The 22,707-nt window shown below is 45.4% G+C and overlaps 1 protein-coding gene and 1 pseudogene across 5 annotated transcripts in view; both read right to left on the reverse strand.

Annotated features, from left to right (window-relative positions):
• Positions 1-6,515: 6,515 nt before the first annotated feature.
• LOC100655339 (vigilin-like) lies at positions 6,516-16,895 on the reverse strand (annotated as a pseudogene).
• The window catches only part of NFATC1 (nuclear factor of activated T cells 1), a 126,466-nt gene continuing 118,400 nt past the window's right edge, over positions 14,642-22,707 (reverse strand). For 4 of the 5 annotated variants that reach the window (XM_064294367.1, XM_064294370.1, XM_064294369.1 and 1 more), the window contains one exon: positions 14,644-21,069. In XM_064294367.1, the coding sequence (XP_064150437.1) occupies positions 21,020-21,069 (50 nt within the window). In that variant the 3' untranslated portion in view covers positions 14,644-21,019. Of the gene's footprint in view, positions 21,070-22,707 lie in introns of all 5 variants that reach the window. The other variant, XM_064294371.1, reaches the window with a different exon arrangement.

Below are 22,707 nucleotides of genomic sequence, written 5' to 3' on the forward strand. Positions count from 1 at the left end.
ATTTGGGGTTAAGCATGACCAGATGTGGGCTGGGAGCTTGGGGCAGTGGCCAGCCATGTCTCAAACACAGCTGTTGTGAAGTCTTCTCAAGGGGCTGCAGGGGTCTGCTTCCACTGTATTTTCCATTTGCTCCCCTGGACCCTTGCCTACTCGAATGGTTCTCACTCTAGCCCTGAGCTCTGCTCCGTCCCTCAGTCCTGCCTCTTCACAACCACCCTCCACACGGCTGCTGGTGTCTGTCTCTCCTCAGTCCTGCCCAGGAGCCCACCGCCCTCCTTGGCTCAGCCACAGCAAGTAAAACCCTGACTGGCATTTAGCCCTTCGTCTTCTCACCCATGAAATTGCTGGCTCGATTCCTGTCCTCCTGACTCGGTCTGTTTTGCCTGCTTCCTCCTTCTGACACCCACGTCCCTTCAAGTCAGAACTCATCGAGCCCACGAAGCCCTTTTTGCTGGCCAGTCTTGCATATGTAGGGACAAGCATCTGTTTACATGTCGCTTAGGGATTGTCCATCCGGGGATTCCTAGTCTTCCAACTGGATCATAAGCACCTTCACTGCGGGGACCAGGCCTTTTATTCTTACAGAGTGCCTGGAGCCCAAGTTATTGAATCTGATATTTGTTGGAAAGCACTCATCTATGAAGACCTAAAATGTCTCGTTTGGACTTTTAGCAAAATTGCCCATAGACAAACATCCAAAAGCAAGATTCTGGAAGAGACATTGAGGCTCTTCCCCCAATGTGCCCCTAACGGGTCTCACCTACTGAACGTAGTGCCCGGGAAAGTGTAGGATAATGGCCAAAGGGTCAGTGTTTGGGGGTCACTCTGTCATCAGACAAGAAAAGAGTGTGGATATAGCTGCCAACAGAAGCATGGTGGTCAACCGACACCGACTTACACTTCTGAGCAGAACGAAACAACAAAATGCATCTGGTCAGACACAGACCGCCTGCCTATAAGCAGTGCAGGGACAAGGTGCTCTAAGCTGCACACATAGTGGTTAGAGACTTTTTCCCCAGCAGTTACCATGGCCCGAGAATGGCACTTGGTAAGTGTTGGTGGGTGTGTGGACCAGGTAATCCTGTGTGGAACCTCTGTGTCACTCTTTCTTTAGCAATTTTAAGGCTGGAGTCTCCTCATTGCTGCTGCAGGGGTGGCAGGGAAGGGGCAACCCTGGGACCCCCTCAGAGGCTGGAACAAGCCCTTTCCTTCAGCCAAGCCCAAACAGCCTCACTGTGGCCAGTGGTGCCCTGGGGACAGTGCGCTGTGAGCCCTCGCGGTGAGGTGGCTGTGGCTGGGCGGCCACTGCGCTGTGGTGGCCAGATGCTCTCACCAGCAGTGCTTCAGGTGCTGGCCTACAGCAGGGGCAGCCCATGGCTGTCTATACAAGAGCCATACATCCTGGGCAAAATCTGGCTGGGGTGACACGGGTGCATTCGCTGCCCCTCAGATGCCCCAGCCACGTGCCATCTCGATCTCCCTCTGTGGCAAGCAGGAGCAAGAGGCTGTGATGACACTCCAGCCGGTGCTGGCCCCCCTCTCCACTCTTCCTGCACATCTGTCAGGGATGGAACATCAATGTTGGGCCGAGGTTCCTGCTTTTCCCTGGACCTTCTGGTTCTGTGGCAGCATCCTGCACTCCCGCAAGCCTCTGGCCCAACGCGGTGGTGGGTGTACTGTTGGTGGGCAGCTGTGGCCTCACAGATGGGGACTGCCTCCTGCCAGCCTGCATATTGAACTGACTGTGTTGCCCCAAGAGCATGAGCTTAGAACCCCCACCCTCACAGAGCAGAATGAGAGAGATCTTGAGAGAACCTGGGTCCAACCCCCTCCACAGGTGCAGAGGGTGAGGGTGACATTTCCACTTGAGCTCACCTGAGTCACCGTCTGTGTAGAACACAGGCAAAATCTCCTCCCCAGGGGGAGCTGCCCTGGACATGGGGCTGCTTCTGCAGATCTAGGCATTCACTCATTCATTCAGTCACTCACTCATTCATGTATTTGCTTACTCACTTATGCATTCACTCATTCATGCAATCACTAACACATTCATTCACTCATCTATTCATTCATGCACTCATTCATTCATTCATCCATGCATTCACTCACACATGCATTTACTCACTAACTCATTAACTCACTCACCCATACATGAATGCATTGATTTATTCATTTATTCACTCATGCATTTACTCACCCATTCACTAACTCATTCACTCACCCATCCAAGTATTCACACACTCATTCATTCAACAAGTCTTTGCTGAGCACCTACATCAGGCGCCAGATGCTCCACCAGGTGCTAGAGATGGAGCAGAGTTGAGCAAGCACCTGCCCAGGTGAGCCCCCCAACTTGTGTGAAGAGACAGACAACCAGCAAATTAACCAGCAACCATGGCTGCAAGCATGACAGAGCAGCTCGGTGGGTCAGGAGGGGGAGCATGTAGGGTAACACTCCTTCTGAAGCAAAGCTGTGGTTCCACAAAACAGACAGACAGACTGGCCCGATCCCCTGGACACCCACCTCTGGCATTAACCATGACCTCTGGTGGATCACACCCTCCGGGGCCTGGTTTCCCTTCACTGTAACATGAACTGGTCGGATGGGGTGGCCCTGGCTCATTCTGTGAACCACTGAGCCAGCCTGGCATGGGCGTGGGTGCCTGCATGGCCAGCATGTCTCCCCAGCACCATGTCAGGTGGTGAGAGCTGCGGTGAGGGTGTGTGTGGGGGGGCACCACGCTTGGCAGTGAGGGTGTGGATGTGGAGGCACCATGTTAAGCAGTGACTGCAGGGGGTATTGTGTTGGGTGGTGAGGGCAAGGGGGCACTGCTTTGGGGTGAGGGTGTAGATGTGAGGGCACTGTCTCAGGGTGAGGGTGTGGTTGTAGGGGGCAGGGCAGCGGGGGAGGGGACGAATGTGGCTCTGTGACACACCAGGGGACAGAGTGTCGCTTCTTCCTACCCAGCGCCGGGGAGCGAGGCAGTGTGGAGGCAGATGGAGTTTCCCTTTCCATTCCCAAACTCCATTATCACTGCATTTAGACTCGTGGAGCTTTGGGGGGAGAAACTATGGTTTTGATTTAAACAGTGGGTGTACAGGACTTTTCTAAGCCTGTATTTGAAACTCGACTGAGATTTCGCCACAGGAGATTGGCAATGCAGAATGGATTTCAGTGCAAGCCCCTGGCTATACACTATGATGATGTTTGTTTTGTAAGCCACAAGTGCAGTACTTAAAAAAAAAAAAAAAAAAAAAATCACTCACCAAGAAGACGAGATGGAAAACAGCATAGCCTCCCATCATTTTGGAAAACAGCATAGCGTCCCATCATTTGCACAGAAGGCACTGGGGTGCCTGGTAGCAGCGCTCTCAGCCACGAGCCTCCTGGAGCCCGCTGGAAGACCTTACCCACTAAAGGAACCACTGCTGTTGAGTCGGTTCTGACTTATCGTGACCCTAGAGGACAGAGTAGAACAGCCGCATAGAGCTTCCAAGGAGTACCTCGTAGATTTGAACTGCCAGCCTTTTGATTAGCAACCATAGCTCTTAACCACTACACCATGAGGGCTTCCGAGGACTTTACAGTCTCTTCTAAATATCAACCCAATGAGAAACGCCTGGAGCCTGCAAGCTAACCCTTTCTGAGCCTCAGCAACTTCCCTTATAAACTGGGGATTTCACTTGCCTTGCCTTCCGCATACGAGGGCTTTGAGAGTCAAATGAGATAAAGCATATCTGAAAAAAACACTTTGAAAACTGTAGTCGGGGACAACAGTTGTGCCAGATGTCACTGCTATTATCCAGATTAAGTAGAGTCTAAGTTATTGAAAAGTCTGTATTAGAGACTATAATTTTAAAAAATTTGCTCTATGACTTGCAGTAACTATATAATGTAGTTACAGAAAGTAATTGCTAATAGCATATTTTCAAGCAGAGGTCCTGCTGGGCCTACTTTAATGAATAGGGAGAAAAAAATCTCATAATTAGCAGCCTCATTTACATGCAAACAATGACTGCTCCTAAAGTCCTTAGAACTATTCCAGTAAGAGTAGCACTTGCGTTCAGGTTTTAAGCCATTAAATTGCTTGGCAAACCTGTCTCTCACTAAAAAGTTGAAAGGTGAATTTGAACGCAGTCAAATCATCATTAACATCCAATTATCCAAATTCCAAAGAAAGGTAGCCTGTTTATAAGTTTTTCAGGAACGGTACATGAGAACACAAAAACTAGAAACATCCATGAAATTTGCTTTACTATTCAGTTCGCTATGAGTCGGAATCGACTCGAAGGCACTGGGTTTGTTTTTTTATTCATTTTCTGGGTAAAAATCTAAATGTGCACTGGAGCATGCATGCTTGGCTACAGGTAAGTTACTGGCTAGCCTCCTGTCTGTCCACCATTTGGATGGCATGAACAGCTGGCTCTCCCTTGTGAATCAGCTTTCACCTTTGAAAGGCAGCAGGCTGCGAGCCGGACAGCATTCCTGATGCTGGATCTGGATGAGTATGGCTTTCTGCGCAGCTGGAATAAAATAAAGGACGACAGAGTGCGGGGTCAGCTCAGACTCCTGTCACAGTGACAACGGTGGCACCAAAGCAATGTGGGACGGATGCCCACACCACCTGGAAACAGATACAGTTTTGCTTCTTTAAAAACCGTGAAAACCTCTTGGCTCTTCACCAGAATTCTTTTGTTTTTCCTCCAGGTAAAAGCATATTTGGCAGCTAAAACTGTTTTTCAGCCTCTGTTTGACGCTTTCCCTTCCGATCAAAGTTCTATGAGGCCCCAAGGCATATCTAGTGATCACAGACCGCTCTCTTGGCTAGACGTGGAGTTTTTATTTGAATAGCATTATTGTTATATGATATAAAATGCAGGGAAAATTGAAGATTGACTACTGCACTGACTAAAATTTGGCCTACCAAGAACACTTTGAAAAATTGAGCCCTAGAATGTCTGCTGCTGGCCAAGACGCAGTAACAGGGACCAGATTTACCCCCCACCCCCCAAAACAGCTAAAAATCGGACAAAATACAGGAAACATATGCTAGTGGTTAGACATGAGGCAATGAAGGAGTGTGATCCTGGGAGTGGGGAGACTAGTGCAGTGAATTCCACGACTAAGTTTCCAGGCTGTGGGGCAGGGAGGAGGATCTAGGCAGAAGCTGGTGGTCTGAGCTGAGGAGACAGAGCTGGGAGTCCAGGGGGGCCAAGACAGCCAGCACTCTCAGGGTGGAGCCCCTGAGAGGAGAAGGCTGCCAGAGAGAGAGCTCTGGAGATCTGCTGAGACCCCTTCAAGTCTTCAGCCAACCACTAATCCACTATGCCTGTGAGGAAGCCCCCTCGTGGCCTGGGAAAGGACCACTTAAAAGGATTAGAGGGAACAACACCTGGACCTCACACAAGGCCAGGAATACTTCATGTTTCCAACACCCAGAGTGGGAAAACTTGTAATCCACAGGGCATCAGGTAGTATATTCAAAAGAGTTTTGCCTCCTCAATAGTTGGAAAAAATTAGCCCTAAACTAAATGCTGCTCTAGTCCTACCTAACAAAGCATAAAAGCAAGCAAGATGCAAAAGGATAAAGTTGTTTCCAAGTGATTTAGCATCCCAGAACAAAGCTCAAACATATTTATAAGACACTAAAAATATCCCACACTCAATGTGGTCAAATTCACAATGTCTGACAACCAATAAAAAACCAGCAGGCAGAATATAACCCATAATGGTAAGAAAATTCAATCCATCAATATCAACTAAAAAAAAAAAAAAAAAAAGTACCCTAGATAGGACTAACAGTAGATTAGATAATGCAGAAGAAAAAAAAAATTAGTAAACTTGAAGACATAGCATTAGAAGCTATGTAAAATAAAGCACAGAGGAGAAAAAGCCAGAAAAATAAGTGAACAGCACATCAGTGAGATGTGGGATAACCGCCAGCAGCCTCAAATATGTGTAACTGGAACTCTTGAAGGAGGCAGAGAGGCAGAAACATGTTAAGAAATAATGGCTGTGAAACTTTTCCATGTTTGATGAAAACTATAAACCCACAGATCCATGAATCCCAACAAACCCCAAGCACAAGAGACATGAAGAAAATTACATAATCAAATTGCTTAAAACCACTGATCAAGAGAAAAATCTTAAAAGCAGCCAGAGAAAAACAATACATTATGTACAGAAGAACAAAGGTGAGAATGACAGCTGACTTCTCATCAGAAACAATGCAAAGCAGAAAAGAGCACAGCAACATCTTTAAAGTAGTGAAAGAAAGCAAACAAATAAACAAAGCAAAACTAGTAAGAGTTCTACAGGCAGAAAAAAAATTTTCAAAAACAAATGCCAATGTAATCCAGTATATCAACAGGGTAAAGAATAAAAATCATATGATCATATCAATTCATGGAGAAAAAGCAAATGACAAATTCTAACACTTGTACTTGATAAAAACTCTCAGCAAAGTAGGAAGAAAGGGAGATCTCCCCAACTTAATGAAGCGCTTCTAAAAATTTCTACACCAAACATCATAATTAATGGTGAAAGACAGAATGCTTTCCCTCTAAGATCATCACAACAAGGCAAGAATGTTCATTCTCATCATTGTTATTCAACATAGAAGTTTTAGCCAGCACCATAAAGCAAAAAAAATAAAAGGCATACAGATTGGAAAGGAGGAAATAAAACTGCTCCTATTTACAGATAACATGATGATCTATGTATGAAATCCCTAGGACTCTACAACAAAGCTCCTAGAATTAAGTGAACTCAGCAAGGTCACAGGATACAAGGTCAACACACAAAAATCAATCACATTGCTATATACTAACAATGAACAGAAGATAAAAAAATAATATATATAAAAAAGAAGAGAACCTAAATTAAGTCATTTACAACTGATCCAAATAAAATTAAATATTTAGGTATAAACCTAACAAAATATGTACAAGATCTGTATGCTAGAAATTTAAAATGCTGATGGAAGTGTCACAGCGGAAAACTCCAACTTTGCTTAAAGTAAAATCAAGAGGTTTATTGGAAGTACAAGCATCATTCGAACAGGGAAATGTGGGCTCTACTGAAGTGAAACCAACAAATTCAAAGAGGGACCATCACAGAACCTCAGTTATAGGGCAAAATCAGGAGGTACAACCCACAATAATCTGATTGGTGGACATTAAGGTAAGAGAATCAAAGGCGGGACATTGAGAAGTGGCACTTTGGATATCATTGGTTACAAAGTCACATTTGGAAAGATAGGGTTGGTTGACAAGAAAAAAACAATTGCAGGATGTGATTAATGTTGTAAGGATGATGAGTCCTGGTCATAAGTCTTTCACAGGTGATTACTCACAGGAAAACATTCCATATATGAACTTATCTTCCTGGGGGTGGTCTGTGTGTAGGAACAGGATGACTACAAGGCAGATATCCTGAGAACTGATTGTTAGAATAACTTGCTTAAGGCAGAACATCTCCTGAGGTTGTCTTGTATTAAGGGTTTGATAACAATGTGCCTCAGTATTCCCAGAGACAATGCATGCCAGGCCTTCCAGCTGACCACAACTTACTAAGCAGGTCTAGCTTCTGTTACAAAGATCAACAACTTCTGTAGTTAAAGCGAGAGTCAAAGATGGAGTTTGGGTTCTGACTTTAAACCAGCCATTTTATTTTAGTCAAGTACTTCTAAAATTTAGTGCACCTCATCAAAAGAAATCAAAGAAAACGTAAATAAATAGACAAACAATGTTTGTGGATTGGAAGAATCAATTAGTGAACACGTCAATTCTCCCCAAATTAATCTTTTTTTTTCTTTTAAGTCTAGGAAAATTTATTTCCTAAGGTTGTGATATAGGAAGTGGACTCCCAGCCAGAGGCAGAGCTCTAAAATTGAAGGTCAGAGTGCTGAAGGAGCATGCTGGGGGAGGGGGTGCCAGGAAACTTAGTCTGTGGGTTATGAAATGTTCAATTACCTTGGTTAGTGTTTAAAACAGTGGAGAGCCTGTACCAGAGGAGAGGGACCAGGCAGGTCCTGAGTGCAGGCCCTGTGCTGGGTGCCTGTTGTTGCCCATGAGTGGTGGGGTGGGTTAGCAGGCTGGAGAGGCTTCTGTTTCCTCATCATTATTGCTTGAGGCCCCAAAGGAGGGTCTTCAAGGGCCACCTGAGCCCCAAAGCTGGGGAACTCCTCAGAGGTGCTCATGTCCAGAGCCTTCTCGCTGCTGTTGGCTGTCCACACCATGAAGCCCTTGGACAAGACCTTGGACTCCTCGTGCGCCAGGGGTCTTCATGTACACCTGCAGCACCTTGTTGTCTATCATGTTGGCCAGGTATTCCTCCTCGAGGTTAGGATATGGCCAATGGATTCCTCCACTTTCTCCAGGAGACCTGTCATGGTGACGCAGTTTAGGTCCAGGGCCCCACTCTGTGGGAAGCAGATGTCCACCTTGAACTTTTCTATGAGCTTGTGGATGGTCTTGCCATGGGCATTGATGATGCGAGCATGGACACAGTGGTGCAGTGGGTTGTCCTCGGAGACCAGCTGTTCAAGCTTGCCCATGACCTTCGGGATGGCATTGTGGGGCACCTCTGTGTTCTTTTCATAGCCCATGATGGTGACCTTGTCCTGGGGCTGGCACCCATTATCTTTGTCAGGAAACTGGATGCTCATGTTGTGCTCCAGGCAGATCTGTGTGATCGCAGTCCCCTTCCAACCAATGATTTTGGGGTGGTATTTGGGGTTTATGGTGATGCTCAGCCTGAAACTCCTCAAGGCCCAGTCCTCCTGCTCATTCTGCAGCTCCTTCACCTGCTCCAGCAGCCCAGCCTTGGCTTTGTCCAGGTTGGCAGCCAGGCTGGTGATGGCAGTGATATTGGACTGCAGCTCAGGGCTGCGACTTGCATGTTCGCCTGAAACACATCCATCATCTTGCAGATCCCGCTTTCTTTCGTCCTTATGATGTACCAGTACAGGTCAAAGGGCACCTCCACTTCAATAGGGACAGGAACCAGTGCCTCCAGGGCTTCCTCGGTGGCCTCACACTTCTTCCAGCCAAAGTTGATGATGATCTCATATCTCCTTGGAGAAGCGGGGTTGATCTCTTTGGCATTTCTCCCCTTCACAGTCTTGTCCCTGGTCCCCGTTCTCCTGCATGGCCAGCTCGGCACTGTGAACTGGGTCCTCCCCTCTGTTCGGGAACTTAATCTGAATGCCATAATCCTGAGTGATCTTCTAGATTTGGGAACCCTTGCAGCCAATGACAGATCAGTGGAACCTCTGGGGTATGGCACATTCCATGGTCACCTGAGTTTCCAAGTCCTTGATGATCTCCTGGATGTGCTTCTTGGAGGCCTCCATGAGGTCCTTGATGCCTTTGAGGGTGACCTTGTCGCTCTGCATGCTGGAACAAAGGAAGCTCACCATCATGCCACCGTACTCTTCTGCAATCTCCTGCAAGACCTGGCCCCTCTGGATAACAAAATGGCAGTGGTGCTTGGGTCCCACCAGCATGCAGTCCTCTACCGCATTTTCCAGGTTCTGAATCAGGGCCTCCAGCTCCTTCTAGGCCTCTTTGATGGTATCCTCCTTCCCAATGATGGTGATCACGTCCTGGTCCTTGTCGTCGGCCATGGGGAATATGATGTGGGCCATGGGGATTAGAATGTGTGCTCTCTTGCACCTTGTGGATCTTGCCACCCCCCTTGCTGATGAGGAACTTGTGGTACTCTGACTTGGTGTTGAATGTCAGCTGTGAAGCTCTTGGTTTGCTTCTCTTTGGCCAGGTACAGGAGCTGCTTCTTGGCCTTCTCCACATCTGAGGACAGCTATACATTTCAGATCAATCCCAATTCAGGCCTCTGTAATGAAGACCATTTGTGCTATTTCACTTTATTGGAAGGGTTGCTGGTCTGGCAGTATTTCATGGGAAACCCTTAGATGATTTTTTCATTAGGCCGTTTTACAAAATACTATAGAATACTACTCAGCAACAAAAAGGAACATACTATTGATCTATGCAACAACTTGGATGGATTTTAAGAGAATTATGCTGTGTGGCAAAAAGCCAATCTCAAAAGGTTACATGCTGTATGTTTTGATTGATAAGAAATAACACAGTTGTAACTATGGAGAACAAATTAGTGGTTGCTGAGGGCTATGGATGGGAGTATGGGGAATGGAGGTGGGGGTGGCTATAAAGAGGCAGCATGAGGAAACCTTGTGAAGGAATAGTTCTGTATCTTGATTTTGGTGGTGGTTACACAAATCTACACATGGGAAAGAATGCATAAAACTATATACATACCTACATAAAAATGAGTGCATATAAAAAAAAAAATAACTGGTAAAATCTGAATAAGCTCTATAAATTGTACCAATGTCAATTTCCTGTTCTGGGTGAAGTGTCATGAGGGCATATAGGACTCCCCCTGTATATTTTTTTTGGCAGCGTTTTTGAATCTATAATTATTTTAAAATAAAGTAAAACACACACACACAGAGGCAAAGTACTTTTCTTCACATATACAAAAGAAGAAGAAGTCATCATCACCAGCCCTGTACTACAAGAAATGTTAAAGGAGCATTTCCTTGGAAATGGTAGCTGAATGAGTAAATATAAAGTATGTGTATTTTTCACTACTTAAATATTTTAAAAAGATAACTTGCTTTTCAAAGTGGAAGAATAACAGAAGATACGTGATGGCAACAGCACAAGGGCTGGTAGCAGAGAGGTGAAAGTAGACTATTGTAAGGTTCTTATCCTATTCACAGAGTGATATAATGTCACTTGAAGATAGGCTGTGTCTTAGTCATCTAGTGCTGCTATAACAGAAATACCAGCAGTGGATGGCTTTAACAAAGAAAAAATTATTTTCTCACAATCTAGTAGGCTAAAAGTCCAAATTCAGGCCATCAGCCCCAGGGGAAGGCTTTCTCTCTCCGCTGGCTCTGGAGGAAGGTCCTTCTCATCAGTCTTCCCCATAGACTAGGAGCTTCTCTGCACAGGAACCCTGAGTCCAAAGGACTGGCTCTGCTCCAGTGCTGCTGTCTTGGTAGTATGAGGTCCCCCACTATCTGCTGGCCTTGTGAGATAAAAGGTGGTGCAGGCCACACCCTAGGGAAACTCCCTTTACATTGGATCAGGTATGTGACCTGAGCAAGGGTGTTGCATCCCGCCCTAATCCTCTTCAGTATAATCTAATCTTGCCTCAGTAACCACAGGCAGAGATTAGGATTTATAATAAATAGGAAAATTCCGTCAATCACAAAATGGAGGACAACCACACAATACTGAGAATCATGGCCTAACCAAGTTGACTCATATTTTAGGGGGACACAATTCAACCCATGACAGGCTGTGACAAGTTAAAGATATAAAGTATAAACCCTGACGAAACCACTAAAACAACACAACAAAGAATTACAGCTAATAAGCTAAGAAAGGAGAAAATTAGGATCATAAGAGACACTAAATTTTATTCAAAAGAAGGCAGAAAAGGGAAAATAGGGAATAGATGGGTCAAATAGAAAACAAATAGCAAGACATCAGATTTAAATCCAACCAAACCAATAATATTAAATGCAATAGTCTAAAACATCCTATTTAAAAGGTAGAGATTATTAGATTGTATTAAAAAAACAGCAAGACTCAACTATATGCTTATAAGAAGCCCATTATATATATAAAGACTTAAAAAGGTTAAAAGTTTTAACATGAATAAATACTAACCCTAATCAAAAGATTAAGTAACATCAGACCAGGTAGATTTTTAGAGCAAAGGCCAAAACCCAAAGCCCATTGCTGTTGAGTTGATTCCAACTCATTAATGACCCTATAGGACAGACTAGAACTGCCCCATGAGGCTTCCAAGGAGCAGCTGGCAGGCTTAAACTGCCAATCTTTTGGTTAGCAGCCATAGCTCTTAACCACTGTGCCACCAGGGCTCCAGAGCAAAGACAGTAATTTCATAACAAGGAAGGGGTCAGTTAATTAGGAGCTCAGAACAATCCTGATTATCTATACACCTAAATAACAGAACTTCAAAATATATGAAGCAAAAACTGATGGAACTGCAAGAAGAAAGAAATAAAACCCACAATTATACTCAGAGATTTCAACACCCTTCTCCTAATAATTGATAGATCAAGTAAACGAAATTAGCAAGGGTCTACCAGACTTGAACAACACTTTCAATCGCCTTGATCTAATTGAAATCGTTAGAAATTACACACTTTTTTTAATCAAGTGCTCAGGAACATTTACCAAGATAGCCCACACTCTGGGCCATAAGTTTTAATAAATACAAAAATTAAAATCACATACAGTAACTTCTCTAAACAACAATAGAATTAACTTAGAAATCTGTAAAAATCTCCATATACTTGAAAATTAAATGATGCATTTCTCAATGGGTCAAAGAAGTCAAAATGGAAATTAGAAAGAATATTGAATTCAATGAAAACACAGCATATCAAAATGTGTGGGATGTAGCTAAAGCAATACTTAAAGGGAAATTTATAGCACTTGTGCCTATGTTGGAGCCCTGGTGGCACAGTGGTTAAGAGCTACGGCTGCTAACTCAAAGGTTGGCAGTTCGAATCCACCAGGCACTCCTTGGAAACCCTATGGGGCAGTTCTACTCTGTCCTATAGGATCGCTATGAGTTGGAATCAACTCGATGCTTATATTAGCAAAGAAGAAAAGCTTCAAACTGATGAACAGCTTTTATCTTAAGAAGCTGGAAAAAGAAAAGCAAATGAAACTCGAAGAAAGGAAATAATGAAGGTCAGAATTCATCAACACAACCAAAATCTAGTTCTTTGAAAAGATCAATAAAATTGACTAATCGATTAACCTCTAGCCAGAATGATCAGGAAAATAAAAGAAAGATACTAATTGCCAATGTCAGGAATGCAAGAGAGGACATCAGTATAGATTCTGCGTATATTAAAAGGATAATAAAGAAGTATTATGAACAACTTTATGCAAATAAATTCTACGACTTAGATGGAATGGATGAATTTATTGAAAAACATAAACTAGTAAAGCCCAGTCCAGAAACAAAGAAATAGCCTGAATAACACTGAATCTATTAAAGACACTGATTTTTTCGTTAAACATCTTCCCACAAAGAAAACTTCAGGTCAGATGACTTCACTGATGAATTCTACCATACCAATTCTACACAAACTCTTCTAAAAATCGAAGAGGAGGAAATACTTTCCAACTCACCCTTTGAGGCCAATATTACTCTGATACTAAAACCAGACAAAGGCATTACAAGAATAGAAAACTACTGATCAGTATCCCTCATGAATATACCAGAAAAAAACCCAACAAATTCTAAACAAACTTTCATTACCCTTTTCTGGTTGCAAATCCAGTTTATAATCAAAATTGGAAAAACGTATAAGTGCTTATGTATATCAACACAAGACAAGTTGATCAGACTTTTTTCCTATTCAAAAATAGACACATTCTGATAATATAGCCCCCAAATAGATCTGGCAACAACGAAGAAGTCTGATACAAACAGAAACTAAAGAAAATACAGTGTGGCCATAAGGTCCCTCTACGTGAGATGTCTGAGCACCCTACTCACATTTGTTGGAGGCCTAGAAATAACTACCAGGAACTTAACTAAAAAAATCTACCAGGTACTGCTGTAATGGCTTCCAAGCATAGCATGGAAGACAAGTCCAGAAGAACCTGGGGGAGAATTAAAGTCTGTGAGGAGGATGAAGAAGAGAATGCAGATAGCCTCTGGCTGGGGTCCCAAAACCTCTAAACATGGACACCTACAAGCTCCAATGCCCGTGGTCCTGATGTATCATGACAATGAAGTTAGGAAGTGTGGGGGCAGGGAGCTCATGACAAATGGCAGAGGATTGATTGTGTGTGTGTGTGTGTGTGTGTGTGTGTGTGTTGGGGGGGGCAGGCAGTGTTGTCTGCAAGGGAGGGTTGTCTGCAGAAATTTCTTCTCATCATTTGTTTAAAGAGACATTGTTGTTCTCTTAGGAGCCCTGGACCTCTCACCACAAGTATCGGCATAAAAAACCCTACCCAATCTTTTTGTTGTTGTTGTTTAACAAAATATTCCAAACATACAAAAAAAAAAATAGAGAATGATACTTCACACCTTCACACCTACACTCAGCCCAGAGGCTGGGGGCTGGAGTCATCTGCAGCTAGCACACCCAGAAGCCTGGTGGTGATACTGGCTGTTGCTGGGACCTTAGCTGGGGCTGTTGCTGAAACGTCTACATGTGTCCTTCCCATGTAAACTGGGCTTCCTTACAAAATGGCAACCGGGAGCCAAGGTTGAGATCCCAAGTGAGTTATGGAAGTCACGGAGCGTCACTTTCACTGCAGTTTCTTCACTGGTGCTGTCACACAGCTCTGCCCAAGTCAAGAGGAGGGATAGGCTTTGTCTTTTGGAGAGCATGTGGTCCCAGAAATGCTGCCTGTGCCAGTCCTGGCAGGTGTCATCTGCCTGCTCCCCAACCCTGTATCCCTTGCTCCCGACGGCTCCCCCCTTGTTCTCCTCCAGGTGCTGACCATCACTCCCCCACCCCTGACCATCTCCCTCTTCCCCTGAGGACACACCCTCAGTGTCACATCTCTCTGCCCACTCCACACCAGATAACATTTTCTAGTTTGTCTGGTGGCTGCTCCCCCGCTGGACACTTTCTTCACTAAAGGTCACCAAGTTCTGCAGTGCCTGCACCTCAGAGGGGCTTTTTCCGCCCCACAAAGTAAACTCAGTCTTCTCTGGCTTTGTTTGTGAGTAGGCTTGGAGAGGCCCAGCCTGGCCCACACAGAGCTGAAGCCTCACCAGGCCTCATCCAGCCTCACCCTACCTGCTAGTGAATATGGCCCCAGACGTGAAGATGTCTGTCGGCCTCAGTGTCCTCTTGGGTTCCTCTCGGCACCTTCTCCTCCCTCAGCTTCAGGCTCCGTGGTCTTCCCCAAAAGCCAGCTCACAGGAAAACACTGGAAATGTGTTCACATCACGTGTAGATGGTCCTAAGTTCTTGCTCCCACCCCTCAACCAAAGGGCTGTGATTATTAGTTGCCATTGAGTCGACTTGGACTCATGGCGAACCCATGTGTGCAGAGTAGAACTGCTCCATAGGGTTTTCAAGGCTGGGACCTTTTGGAGACAGATCGCCAGGCCTATTTTTCAAGGCATCTCTGGGTGGGTTCAAACCACCAGTCTTTCGGCTAGTAGTCCATTGCTTAACCATTTGTGCCACCGAGAGACCCTCAACCAAATGGTAATCAACTCTAAATGGTGAGCAAAGCCCTACACCACACAAGTGACTCTAATGGAGCCGGGGGCTTCCCAGGACCCTGAGGTAGGATCACTGGCTCCTCTGCTCCAGATAGCACCTGTCCTTTCTGCCCTGGCTGGCAGAGTGAGGATGGCAGAGTGACGGGATGGCATTTCAGTGAGCCTGAGGGCACAAACAGCACACGGGCTGCCACAGAGACCCCGGGGGCAACGTGTGAGCAAGCCAGTGAGCACTCTGGAAGACACATGGAGATAGGTTGGAAATGCACTTCTTCCCAGGGATACTCTGGAGGCAGTTGGTGACCCCTGACTGGGAAGGACAGTAGGGGCAACATGGAGGGGGGAGGAAGATGGGCTGGCCACACTGTGCCGCCCATTTCCTCTCCACCTCTGAGTCAGGTCGGGACCCAGAATGTATCAGGAAGGGGGAAATGAGGCCCATGACAGTTGGCTTAAGTCATTCAAGCTCACTCACTTCCAGATGGGATTTAAACTACCCCTAAAATAGCTTCTCATTAGTACTTTTTCCTCCTCCTTTTTGGAAGAAAGAGCAATGGCTGCTGGAGACCAAAGTGCTCTGATAATTAAACTCATTAACACGAAGCTCTACAGCTCATTGGCCCCATAATGGCACATTGAAAAAGTAGTTCTGGCTCTTTTTGGGGAAGGACTGACACTGTACAGGTTTGAAAATGCTATCTGGTTTCAGAGAGCAGGGAAATGAAAAATGCCACAGCACCCAAAAGGTGGCGACAACCCCTGTGTCTATGCCAGAAGAACAGATAAACAAAATGTGGTACGTACGTACAATGGAGTATTATCATTCAGCCATAAAACAAATGAAGTTCTGATACCTGCTATGCTATGGACCAACCTTGAAAACTATGCGAAAATAAGTCAGACACTAAAGAAGAAAAATTGTTATGGTCCTACTTACATGAAATATCTAGAATAGGGAAATGCAGAGAGACAGAAGGTTATTAGTTGTTACCAGGGTCTAGGGGAGGGGAGATTAGGGAGCTATTGTTTAAGGGGTACTGAGTTTCTGTTTAGGGTGAAGAAAAAGGTTTGGAAATGGATAGTGGTGATGGTTACAGAACATGGTGAATGTAATGTCAGTGAACTGTACATTTAAAAATGGTTTAGACGGCAAACTATATGTTGCATATATTTTACCACAATTAAAAAAAAAATTGGCACTGGTTTTCTGATCCTGCCATTTAAAAGAAGCGTTGAGGGCTGTGCAGAGTGACATGAGGAGAGGTGGGGCCTCTGGACGCATGGTCAGAGGGGACATCGCTACTTAGACTGTCCACTCAGTGTGACTGTTGAAGAAGCATTCTCATCTGTGTGGAGTACTTCTCACAGCCAGCAATGAGCTTCCTGTGGCCTCTCCTTCTCCCGCTTTTTTAATTTGGAAGCGTGAAATAAAACATCAGTGCATAATCCAGGGGCTCCGCTGGCACCATCTCAGTGACTCAGACACCTACAAACCGAGGTTCCTGCTTCCTGGCAGGACCCCAAGCCAGGATGACTGACAGGGCCCGGAGACGGCCAGAGGGGTCTGCGTCTGCTCTCCAAGAATGAACATGTATGTGGTCATCCTACAGCTAACTTGATTTTTCTGGCATAAAGATTTATGAATATGATGTGCCTCACATATGTGATTCCAAATTAGGTTAGAGATGCAGTGCCTGGGATGGATAATTCAAATGGAGCAAGTACTTCCCTTGACAGAGGTCCTTTACCCCAGCTTCAACTCCTTTTTCTTCCTGCAATACCGCCTTTCCAAACACATGACTCTGGTACAGTGTATTTATTCCCACAGGGAGCGTTTTTACAAACATATTTAATGAGAACTGAGAGGAGACACTCCTTATGGTATTATTAGCTGGGGTGCTGCCCAGTGGGTGCCAAGAAGTCAGGAGGAGCAGGCAGCGGTTTGCTCTGATGTCTCTCACGGCAGCAAGAGTGGGGGTGCAGATGTTTGGGGGGGCTGCACCATGTGAGGAAGAGGCTGTGGGAGACTGGCATGAGGGCTTTGTCTGATCAGTGGGACCCATGACTGTTCAAATTATGAGACCCCCCAACACAAAGTGGGGTCCTCCTCAAAGACTTGAATTTTTGCTTTGGCTGCACTTGGCGATGAGGGAAAACATGATACTTATTAGATTGTTTTTTTTGCACCGTCTCAGACTCAGGAAGGACTAAGAATCATGGGCACCAAAAGGAGTAAAACTGAAAATGGGGTTAGCGCATGTGGTCTGGGGGTGCGGCATGGTTTTCCCTGTCTTGTCTCATACTGAACAATCCCAGGAAGGTGCACCTGTCTGAGGGTCTGGCGTGACTCTGACCATTGAGCATAGCCAGTGCTGAGGCAGGTGAGCATCATGTAGGTGCCCTGAAGCTCTGCTGCTCAGCCGGCTCAGGTTAAGCTGGCACCTTTCTCAGCCTCCCAGACAACGTAGTCTGCTCTCTGGTCAGATCAGGAGGGCAAAACACATAATTGACTCAGGTAGCTTTTCTCCTGACAGCAATTCTCTTGCTAGAAATATGCTCTTGGGTATGTTTTCTCATTACTCAAAACCAACGGAAAAGGTACTAAACTAAGTCAATAGCGTTATTCACAAGAACAGACTTCCTAGGCAGAGACATCTATCATTTTATAAATTTCTATTTTTATTTCTGGAATATACAAGTCTAGTGTTTGGGTTGGGGGGGAAAAAAACCCCAAAAAACCCCAAAGCCTCTCTTTGAAGTTAATAGCTTCTAGTTTGTTCTTCAGTGACACAAAGCACAGTTCCCAAGCCCGACTCCCACTACTATTAGCAATGGGAGGAGAAGGGGGGGTCGCGTGAGCTCCCCGGTTCACTTTGGGGTCTAACGTTTCAAGGCTCTCTCAGGTCCCTGATTCAGGACACAAGCACTACATGAAACCGAGAGCTTAACGGACATTTGAATACATTCGAGTAGCCTGAGTCACAGGGAAGAGAGAGGCCACGGTTATCTCACTACCACCCATTTTTCTACCACAGCCACCAAGCTCCGTCCGGGCATTTTCCTTATTCCCCTTCTCATGGGACCTTTGATGTTGGTGAGGTCACTTCAGATACTGTCGCACGTAAAAACACAGGAGGGGGACGCTTACTAATGGCTTTTAGGTGACCATTTCCCCAGTGCTTTAGCTCAAACTGTAAACCTCTCAGCAAAAGAAACTGGGATCCTGATGTTTTTTAACATTCTAAAAGCAAAGTAATTATTCCTAGTGATAATTACTGGAGAGATTCCAGGCTTCATACTTATGAATGACTAGATAATATTTCCCCACCAAAGCTTGAAGTAGGAGGTTTGGGTGGGGGACAAAGGGCAGGGGGGGGTTACTTAAAGAAGCAAGTAGAAATAGGTGACAGAACACATGGTTAGGTTAAACACAAGCATTATCTTGCTCAAATGATTGTCTGATTGCATGGGAGTCTGTGTGTGGCCAGAGCCTCACCCAGGATATTTCTCTGAGCAGAAATATTTGGCAAAAGCTAAAGTTCCTTCTCCATGTAGGTGGGAGGGGCATTTCTGAAGTCCTGGGTTTGGAGCTTCTGATAACGGTCTCGTTTACCCACTTACCCCTACAGCTGGCTTTCCTCTCAACGTGTGTAAGGAAGAAAGAGAGCAGGTTTACCAGCAAGATGCAGCTCCATGCTTATATGACCACAGTGCACAGCTCTCCCACCACAAGGCACTTCTCACAGACAACCACAGCAAATACAGTCAAACACACGGCTAAGAACAAGGCAGATTTATCCACAGAATCAATCACTCTCAGACGGAGGTTGTCCAGCAAAAAATATTGCTTTATTGGCTCTATTTTCTAACTACAAAGATAGCTGATGCAAATATCAAACGTTTCCTTTTCATAGGACGGTCTACTAGAAATATTTCATGCAACTCCTAGGGTGCTAAGTCCAGGGTGGGGGAACAGGTAGAACAGGCAGGAGAACAGTCTGCCCAGTGGGGCAGTGAGCTATGTACAGTTAGCCATATATCTTCAGCTCCTCACGGTTATGTGCAAATGTTACAAATATGGCTTTCAGAGTTTTGTTTCTTTCTGTGAGTTAAAAAAAAGAAAAATAAGACATAGGCATACAGAAGAACCTTTTAAAAATAATTCTTTGTGGGAAAGCTCTTTCTCAGTCATAACATTGCGTTTAATGACTTGGTAACTTACGACGCCACCCGAGGGTGTAGTTCAGGCATATTCCATAAGGGGGCATTAATTCCTAAGGCACAATTATTAGGTTAAACATGTTTTAATTAAACCATGCTTTTTGGTTATATGAAACAATAGGTCACTGCTAGTAACCATGTGTAATAAGCTGTTCATTGTACAAAATGCAATAGCAAAGACTACATACACTACTCTATCTGATTATATGAACTGACATGAGAACCTGCTATACATGGCTGCATATTAAAACATTGTTTTTGGTAATATTTTTCTTCGATGAAGCAGTTATAAGGCTTCTGCGAAGTAATAATCTTATAATTGAACAAATATATTACACTCCTTTTATAATGATATTTACAGTCCCTTTCCAATTTTGCCATTTGGTAACGCATGTGTGTTTCGAATGCATCTGGCCTGGCTCTCTAAAGTGCTCCTATAACTGTAGGAAGCGAGAACACAGAGACCTGTCAGAGGTACGATGGACCCAGTGGGAGTAGCTGAAAAGTCAGGCTTGGAATCCTAGATGCATTTTCCAAAGTGGATGCTGGTTATTGCTAACTGTGAAGCCCTTGTGGGCGAAGACTGAAGATCACCACCCCTGTTGATTATTTATATATAAATACATGCCTATATATGTATATACATGCAAATGCAAGATCTATCCTGCAACAGACAGACTTCTTTTTTTGTCCAATAACCTACCTTGTGCTAGTCAACTTACTTGTGCTATGTTTGAAGCCAGATTAAAAACAAAAACCCTAGCATGCTATTATCAACAATCCTATGGTTTTAGTAACACAGGGAGGGAACTATACTATGAAAGATTTGAGATGACAAATGGGAAGAGTTCTAAAACGCACTGAATAAGGCAACAACACTGTATATTACAGCCCAGGAGAAGTTGAGAAAAAGGATGAAACTCATATTACTTTTTTCTCACAACCCTTAGCTAGCCAGTATTCTCGTACTTTATACAAAAGAGAAAGCATTGTAATGAAATGTTTTCATAGATTTTGCACCTACAAATACTCTCATGGTAGCAAATCCAATGACCAATTCCATGATGCCCTGATGCTATGACCTGGTTCAATAAGGCACTTCCAGTTTCGAGATCCAGCGCCCAAAGGGCAAAGCTTGGGATCAAACCACCACATTGGACCTTGCCCAAGAGTGGCCCCACAAAAGGGCCATTGCACAGCACGTCCCCTGTATTCACCCCACCCCACCTCCATTTCTTCTTCTTGAGATGACTTTTTCTCCAGAAGATGGGTTGGTCTTCCTTCCTTCCTACCTTCCTTCACTTATTCATTCATTCCTTCTTGGTAGAGAGCTACTGCTTTGTACATAGAACATAAATCTTCAGCTCCCAGCATTCAGGAGGTTGGGAGTTCTGAGTGGTACCAGGTACTGTGTTCCGTTTATTTAGGCAAAAATCTTTGTATGCTGAAGCTGAATTGACACCTGTTGACACTGTGCAGCTTCTGAATGAGACCCAACGTTGCAAACTAAGAGTGGATGTTAGTGCTGGAGAGGTCGTTTCGTATTATTTCATTTACTGCAAGAAAACAAAAATGGAAGACTTATTAGGGAAAAGCTACTGTGTAGTAAAAACGTGTAAACATTAAAGAATTATGTACACATTCCATAAGTGACGCTCTGCCCGTGGAAACCTGCGTCCCAGAAGGAAGTGGCATCTCCACTGATGCTACTCATGCTCCTTAGGAATCCTGAGTTGGGCATCTGTCTGCCCAGGACTGGCCACCCAATTAAAGGAGCCAGTGTCCTCCAAGCCACTGCCCTGGTGCATGATCACAGGTACAAATTGGTCTTTCCGGCATCACAGTGTGTCTCCTTCAGGACAGGAGCTCACATGCTGTCTCTGCTTTCTAAGTTTACACGCCCTCTCACAAGGACAGAACCCCTCTCCAGAGCCTGTGCTCTGAGATTGCCTTTCTAAAGAGAAGGGCCCCACTTTCTCAGCCATGTCACCGTACTGGCAGTGACCAGAGAGCAGACAGGGGGAAGGCCAGAGAGAGGAGCCCATCCCAGCAGCTGGCCCCTGGCCCTTCCTTCATTCTTCATCTCCCCACAGGCTGTCCGCAGTTTCCCACACTCCAACAAGTCCACTATCAGCTTGTGATTTTTGGCAGATGGACAGGAAGTGACGGAACCTGGTGAGGGCCACTGATGGTGACCTGCACAGCATCCCTCCCTCTGCCCTCCCATAGCCCGCAGCACCTGATGGCTCTCAGATAGGGCAATGTCACCAGGAAGGCTGCCACCATGCCACATTTTCCTACAGAACTGGGAGGTGGGTGCTCACGCTCACGTCACGGAACTGCTGGTGCCCGGCCGGGGCTGGACGCTGGGCAGATAAGCCCGTGTGTCTCTGCAGAGGCCCCGGCCTGTCTCGGGCTGCTTCCTGGAGTAATTAGCTGGTGGACATTTCATCACCCACCCACTCCCTTCCCCAGCCCCTCCCAGTCCCCCTGACCATTTTTAAGAATAACAATAACAACACGTGGTGGGGAATCAGGAATTGTGTCATGGGAACTGATAACAGACGAGTTAGGAGCCCTGACTGTGAACAAACACCCCACCTCGGCTCTTCCCCCGGAGTGGGTGGCGTGGGCCAGGGCAGGCTTGCCCAGCCTCCCTACTGCACATCTAAACGAAGGCCTCTTGAAAGCGATTCTCACTAACTCAGCACCTGGTTCCACTCCACTAGGCTACTTCCACCCCCACAGGAGCAGAAGCACCCAGGGAGTGGTGGGATCCAGGCTGCATTCCTCAGAGAAACTGGACTGATGTGGGTCCTCCCAGCAACGTGGGACCCACATACCAGCAGCCAATGTGATTGTGCAGTCAAGGAAGATGGCGCTGACACTTGATATGGAAAACTCTAAGAGGAATTCAGGCCCAACTTCTTCAAGGTAACTCTTTAAATCCACGGATGAAGATATCATGAGGCCAAAGTGCCCACAGGTGGTACTCAGACGGCCTTTGCACAAACCCACCCCTGGTGCACAGCACCACTCCTTACCACGGGTGTTTCTAGGATACTCAGCTGATGACTCTGTGAGGGCCATCATGGGGCCCTGAGCTCAGCAACCAGTGTGCATGGCAGAGGAGAAAGAAGGAGGCTCTAGAGAAAGGTGGCCTACAGAAAGGTACCCTGGAGAAAGGTGGCCCT

This window comes from Loxodonta africana, chromosome 11, assembly GCF_030014295.1.
Source record: "Loxodonta africana isolate mLoxAfr1 chromosome 11, mLoxAfr1.hap2, whole genome shotgun sequence".
Classification (NCBI taxonomy): domain Eukaryota; kingdom Metazoa; phylum Chordata; class Mammalia; order Proboscidea; family Elephantidae; genus Loxodonta; species Loxodonta africana.